Source organism: Engraulis encrasicolus, chromosome 21, assembly GCF_034702125.1.
Source record: "Engraulis encrasicolus isolate BLACKSEA-1 chromosome 21, IST_EnEncr_1.0, whole genome shotgun sequence".
In the NCBI taxonomy this organism is placed as follows: Eukaryota; Metazoa; Chordata; class Actinopteri; order Clupeiformes; family Engraulidae; genus Engraulis; species Engraulis encrasicolus.
The window spans coordinates 15800327-15807826 of NC_085877.1; the positions used below are offsets into that span (position 1 = coordinate 15800327).

Here is a 7500-nt window from a genome sequence, read left to right on the forward strand (position 1 = left end):
AAGGCGGAGCCATGCTACTGTCTTCCCATGTTTTGCTGAATAATGATATGCAATCATCTATTACAACAGAGATGTTACGGGGATGTAGGCCTATTAAGTTGATCTAATTCAGTTGGCTTTAAGAGGTTTCAGAAGGACATGAAAAAAGATGACCTCATTGTAGTGTTCTGATCAGTGCCTCCCATACAAGTATCCTAACCAGCATGCTCGTTCCTGATCCAAGTGTGTGTGTGTGTGTGTGTGTGTGTGTGTGTGTGTGTGTGTGTGTGTGTGTGTGTGTGTGTGTGTGTGAATACGTTGATGGGTATTAACAGTTATTCAACCTTTCTGAAATTTAACAGAAAATGCTGCTGCGTGTCTCATTTGGTGGAGTGCAGAAGTACATCAAGATGCCCGAACTGACGTTTGGTGATTTCTTGAGAGAAGGTTTGTCACTTAATTTGGATTGAAAGTAGCTTAATGTAGCTTAAAGTGGTGTCATACTGCAATTATTTCTCATCAGAGCGTTTTGTGCATTGTTTATTTTTTGCTGCAGTGAGTCTGAAATTTAACATCTCCGAAGACAGAAGGTTGGACCTCAAAGTTTATGACCAGTCTAACACCGAGGTAGATTCAGAGGTTTTTGAGGAGCTCATAAAAGAGTTCCATGGACCTTTCCTAGTTTCATTGGCCAATGAAGCACCTTGTAAGTGTTGCCTACTTGCATATGATTTACACACACATCATTTAGGTGGAAGTGTTGAACTACTGTATGTAAGCCACTGCTTCTAACACCTGTTAGAACACCTTACCTAGATTACTTTTGAACACTTTTTATGTACCTCATTATTTGCTAAACTTACATCTTCTTTTACCATGTGTTGGACAATGATGTCAGTGTTTCTGCTGTACTCTGCACTAACCTCTTACTCTGTACTTACTTGAATTTCCTCCTTGTAGGTCACTTTGGTCAAAGGCGTCAGTTAAATGTAATGTAATGTAATAATTGTGTTCATATTTTCCAATGTGCAGGTAACCCTCACTTCACATCATCTCCAGGGTCTACTGCATCTGACGAGACAGTGATCCTCAACTTCTCCCAGCTTGAGCCAGCCGAGGACCCTGTTGCAGCCCAAGGCAGTCAACCTAAAAGGCCTTGCCGGATCAACTATGAAGCAAGAGCTGTGAGTTTGTGGATGGGTGTGGGTGGATAGGGGGTCTCAATTGCATACAATGCATCATGTTTGTTTCAGAATTACCAAGTGTTTTTCAAAATACATTACTGCATCTGTTATCCTTTAGCTGATTGAAAAAATCCTGACTACAAAGCCTGGAGGTGACCGTATCATGGAGGAGTATGCCAAAACAAAATCAATCACGGATTCAACCAGAAGACGGCTCATCAACATACTTACTGCAGAAATGACCGAAACACATGGGTAAGGATGGGTCATGTGTTATGAGACATGAAGTTTGTTGTTTGATCATGTTGTCCAATATTATCTAATAATGTTGTTTATTGAATATACCAGGACCTCGCCACCCCGGAGTGTGAAAGTGATGTATGCACAGGGGATTATCGCTCTGTTTCCCTACCTTGAAGACCCATACTCACAGAATGGATTTGTAAGTAAAGGTTTTATGCTATATTTCTCCATCAAATGTTGGCCTTTATGAATGTATGTATACATCATAATGTGCATGCATTACGGTATATATAGGAACACTACTACGACCCGGAAAGCGGTTCAGGATACATTGCTTGGCGGTTGAAGACTATTCAACGAAAAGCTTCAGAGGAAAGAGGTCCAGCTGTTAGATCTCCTAAAGGTAATAATTTATCACGAGGGTGAATTATCAACCTGTCAAATGTGTTTAAAGGAACAGTCCACCCTTTTTTGCATTAGCAGTATTCCCAAACATTATTCTTGATTGTGTATATAATTTTCGTCTATGTGTTTGCATTGCCTAGTTTGACAGTACAGCCAGATTAAGTGTAGCAATGCAAGACTATGGGAGCAAACAAAATATCATCAAATGTTCTTATAAATTACTTTTAAAATGAATGTAAAATTCACCAAAGTGCAAAATGGCTATTTAATCCTGTCGTTTGATCACTTGTGGCTTGATGCCAATGCTCCCATTTACTTCCATTGATTCTGTTAAGCTATGCTAAAAAGTCTGATCCAATAAATTTAACTGCTGAAAACATTGAGAAGAAAATGATGTGCACATTCATGAACAATGCTGGGAAATACTGGAAATATGTGCAAAACAAGAGTGGACTGTTGGAGGATATAACAGTGTGTAGTTGTAAACAGCAACAACAAAATTATTTTTGTTTTAAAGTTGGTGGGCCAGGCCATGGACGTACTACACCCCTTACTGACAAAGTCCTGACTGATGAGGAGGTGGAATCAGCTATCGCTGTGTTGAGACATTCTGCTGATGAGGAAACCATCCGTGAAAAAATGAAAACCACCTTCAGTTACCGCCAAGCAATGGTCAATGACCATGACAAATCGGCAGAGGTCTTCTCAGTTTTTCCACGATTCCTGGACACACAGGGACTGGTAAGACATCTACACATCCTCATTGAAGAGTGAGACTTACTGTAATATGTAGCAGGGCTTGATACTGGCACCTACAAACCGGCCAAATGATGGTAAAACTTGGCTGTGGCTAGTAATAAGTTACTTTCAATGTCATTAGCCAATTTGACTGGCAGCTTATTTCTTATTTGTTTGTATTTAAGTTTAAGAAGCTCAGTAACTCAGTTTCTATTTCCTTGTTATATTTCCATGTAGAAAGCTATTCATTCATCTTGCAAGCACCTCATCCTCTGAGGTTAGAGGTGCACTATCATGATGAAGAAAAAATATATATGGCTAGTGGAATAACTGAATGGCCAGTGACTCGGGAAAACCAGTAGCCACAGTGGCCGATACGTGAAAAAGTTAATGTCAAGCCCTGACATGTAGCACAAGGTACCACCTGCAGTTATCTTCTTTGTTGTGTTCTTTTTTCTTTTTCAAATTACAGGTAGAGCAGGATTTCAGACTGATGTTTGGCGAGCAGACTGCCAATAAGTTCCTGGAGAGATGGCCTACCACTTTCAAAGCAAGAGTCATCAAGGAAAGCCATGGACTTGTCCCCTCCACAGACCTTCTTGATTTGATGCACAATGCTGAGACATCCACTGAAGTTGAAAATGGTAAGTCTTTGAATGTAGAGATGCGTGTCGCTAAATATATTGAGGACGGTGGAAAATTGTAACTCAATGTTAACATGATTCTTGTTGGCCTTTAGGGTGGGACAGTGACATGTCTGCCATCATACTGCTGCTACATCTGCTACCGCCATCTGCACAGGGACGCAAGAGGCCAGGGAAGATATCAGCATCTAATGCCGTCGATCACCTCATCAAATTTCAAAAGGTACACTAGACTAATATTTGATTATTAATCAAACCATCATCCATATCATCACCCCATCAACAACACTTCATACCTCATATATCACACCACCGTTGCCAACAACACCACATACCCTCAAACAACCCACCCCCCCCCCCAAAAAAAAAGACATATATGATATATCCTTCAACTTGCACTTTTCATACATAAAAAGTAATATTGAGATAATACAAGACACAGTGCCCTGCCATATACAGGCGACCTGGGTTTGAGTCAGTTCTGGGTTATTTCCCAACCCCACCCTGTCTCTCTCCCACTTACTTCTTGTTATGTCTTTGACTGTCCGGTCTAAATAAAGACCTCAAAAAGCCCCCCAAAAGATTTAAAAGGCCCTTAGTTGCTCTACTCCACCATTTATCCATTTATGTATTTCCGTTCCTTGTGTGTGTCTTGTGTGCGTGTGCGTGTGTGGTAGTCTAGTGTATGTAACACTGGATCATCTTTAGGGCCACTAGAATCCATATGGGCTACTTGAAGGCATTTTCACAGAACACTTTGAATCTTGTTAATTGGCGTGAGTTCTTTATTGTGTAGTTGTCTATGCTGCTGGACATCTCAATCTCAATAAAGTTACTCTATTATATTGTAGCCTGGCTATTGCAACTTTAAAGCGGGTTGCTGTGAAAAAGCAGTCATGGTTTCAGAGTTGTTTGTGGATGGGCTTAATTTCTGTATGTTGAATACCTTTTTTTTGGTTATGTCGTTGTCAAAGCACTCTTTCGTCTATGATTCTTACGGAAGCCAGTGGCTGAACTTGTGTGCTTTTAAACCAGATCCATCATTACTCTATTTTCATTTTTGCAAAATTGGATAGATATTTTTTTAATCGGAGAGACAGTTCACATCTTCAAACAGTACTCCTCTACCCTTACACTTTCTAACATCATTTTACACCCAGTCACCCTCACTGCACAGCCTCAGGCCAACACCACTCCACATCGTACTCTCAAATGCAAGTCCACCGCTAGTAATTCTATGCATGTGACATCATTCTTAACCCCTTAGCGCAGAGCCTTTGTTATAACCTTACTGTCACCAAAATTGTAATTAACCTGATACTTAAGGCTCTCTGTTCTTTCATAGCAATGTTGTTATGATGTAGTTGAGTATATTTAGCAAGTAGGGAATAGGCCCACCGGCGACCCCATCCGTAGTAAAAGGCTACTTGTTTTAAGTTGAGAGTGATATCATTGTTATTGTTCTAATAAATGGTGTTATTGAATGTGCTTTGTCGTAGACGGGAACAAGCCTGCAGCAGCATCTAGACAACATCACTCAAAGCCGTCAGCCCTACATCCTTGCACAGGGACCCACAAAAAGCAGCATTCACTCCTTCTTCATTGCCATCGACAAGCACGCACTTCCATGCCAAGCCACCACCTCAGTCGGAGCCCTGGATGAACTCTTCAAGGCCCACTTTGTCTTTGGTACATCTTACAGTCCTGCCTTGAACAATTTTTTCACTTTTCTCCAAACTGCCATTTACAACATTGATGTAGGGAAAACTAAGGAAACGCCAAGAATTGCAGAATTGCGAGCTAGAATGGTGCGTTAGACACCATTTAAAGAAAAATGAGGTGCTTTCTTTGCAGTAATGATCTTGGTGGAGCAAACAATCTTGTAAAGCATCTCAAAGTAATACATGGACTCTGTACGGGAAGGACTCTTTATCTTCAATGTGGCCAAGTGGGATGCTCACGTTTTTTCAATAGTTTTTCTGGTTTTAGGAAGCACCTGAACAAGTGCCATGTGAATAGTGTGTCTGCTGTTATTGCTAATGCTGAACCACCACAGTGTCAAAGTGTTCGGGATGGTGGTAATGCAAATCCAGCAGAAGAGCCATATGGGGCAGAGGTTGAGTCAGAGCCAGCCTTATCGTCACAGCACCTTGTAAATAGTTGTGCCTCTGTCATTTCAGATCTAAAGGCAGCAGGTGTTGCCCAGTCTGTTGTTAATTCTGTTGTGACTTCTTTGGAGGATATTGTTCAGGACATACATGAGCATGCAAAAGAGTCAGTCATCCAGTGTGTATTTCGCGATCAAAGAGAAACTGAAACATGCAAAAATGTTGAGGAATGTCTTAACCAATTAGAGAATCCGTTTACAGCTCTTAATTCAGTGTACAAACAGTCAAAATTTATGTCGAGCAAGTGGGAAACTGTGGAACCAGTAGAGCTTGTTATTGGCTCAAGATTTGACTCGAGGCTCAACAAAAAGACAGGAACATATGACCAAGTAGTAGTTAAAGACACATTTATGTATGTTCCAATTTTATTGACATTAAAGTCAATATTCAATAGTGAACACGCCAGAGAAATGCTCAGAAGCCCACATATTAGTGATTCAAAACTAAGAGATATTTGTGACGGCTCTTTCTTCAAAACTCATCCTCTATTTTCATCAGAGAGACACACGATACAGATACAAATGTTCTACGATGACCTGGAGACGGCGAATGCTTTGGGAAGCAAGAAGGGGATTCATAAATTGGGTGCCATCTATTTTACTTTGAGGAATTTCCAACCAAAGTGGAATTCCATTTTGGCCAATATACATCTTTGCGCCTTGTTTCATGCTACAGATGTGAAGCGTTACAGTTATAGTGCAGTTTTAGATCCTATTGTTCGTGATCTCAAAAAGTTGGAGAATGATGGCATTGATATTCCATTGTATGGTGGCTGTGTTCGTGGCAGTGTTATACAGGTCACTGGAGATAATTTAGGCCTACATAGTTTGTTTGGTCTGGTTGAGAGTTTCAGTGCAAGGTATTGCTGTAGATTTTGTTTAGCTGAAAAAGAGGACTTCCAAACTGAATTCTCCGAAGAGTCTCCAAAAATTGTGTTGCGCACCAAAGACACCCACAGTGCTCACTGCCAAGAAATGGCAAATAAGCCCTCTCTTCCTTATGTATTTGGAGTGAAGAGATCATGCTCACTGAATTCACTTACATATTTTCACACAACTGAGAACTATTCAGTTGATATTATGCATGATCTATTAGAGGGTGTTGTACAATTTGAATTAAAGCAGCTGTTTTTGTATTTGGAAGAACACATTACACCGACAGAACTGAATTCAAGAATATTAAGTTTTGATTACGGTTTCACAGAGAGATGTAATAGGCCAGTGGCTGTGAATTTAAGTGCAGAGTCTAATGATTTGGGATTAAATGCAATTCAGTCATGGTGCTTGCTGAGGAATGTTCCCCTTATATTTGGAGATTTGGTAGCCTCTACAAACCCACACTGGTCCCTGCTCATTTTGTTATTACAGATAGTAAACATTGTATTCTCTCCCGTGTTATCTCAAGGCCTGTGTGTGTATTTGAAACATTTGATTGTTCAACATCACAAACTGTTTAAGGAGGTATATCCTCAGAAAAAACTTTTACCCAAGCACCATTTCCTTATACATTATCCTCGCTGCATTCAAAAAATAGGACCTGTACTTCATAGCTGGTGCATGCGATATGAAGGTAAACACAATTTCTTCAAGAAACAGCTGAAGTCCTTTAAAAATGTCACCAAAACGTTGGCCAAAAAGCACCAAAATCATATTGCACACAAGTGGCAATCCTCAACAACCTTTATTCGCTTGGACATTGGTCCAGGAAAAAGTGTGCCTTTAAATATGATCAATGGTGGTTCAGTGATTGCTATGGAGATGAAAATGTCCAATTGTGAAAAGGTAATTAAAGTAACGTGGGCTAAGCACAATGGGTATGTATACCGCCAACATCAAGTCATTTGTGGTGAAGTTCTCAATGAAATGCCTCTGTTTTACCAGATTGAATCAGTTGTGATCATACAGGACAAAGCGGTGCTGCTCACCATACCTTTATTTACAGTAGCTTTTCGAGAACATTTCTTTGCTTATGAAGTGAGTCGGACAAAGAAAGATTTTGTTGCCTTTCATGTTGATTATCTTCCACATCTAAGACCTTTTGATGTACAAATGTCATGTGGAGAGAAAGACACCGCTTTGTACATTGTCCCATATTGTCATCTCTGAGGAGTTATTAGGAAATAAATGGTGCTACAGTACT

The 7500-nt window shown here is 40.2% G+C and overlaps 2 protein-coding genes across 3 annotated transcripts in view; both read left to right on the forward strand.

The window, feature by feature from the left end:
* LOC134436928 (tetratricopeptide repeat protein 28-like) overlaps positions 1-7500 on the forward strand; it is a 420849-nt gene that overhangs the window by 57301 nt on the left and 356048 nt on the right. The window lies entirely within an intron of this gene.
* Positions 606-5048, forward strand: LOC134437569 (uncharacterized). Its single transcript, XM_063187057.1, has 9 exons — positions 606-685; positions 1012-1163; positions 1282-1418; positions 1512-1605; positions 1701-1809; positions 2329-2552; positions 3022-3193; positions 3289-3416; positions 4693-5048. The coding sequence occupies exons 3-9, from the start codon at positions 1327-1329 to the stop codon at positions 5008-5010; spliced, it is 1137 nt and encodes a 378-aa protein (XP_063043127.1). The 5' UTR covers positions 606-685; positions 1012-1163; positions 1282-1326; the 3' UTR covers positions 5011-5048.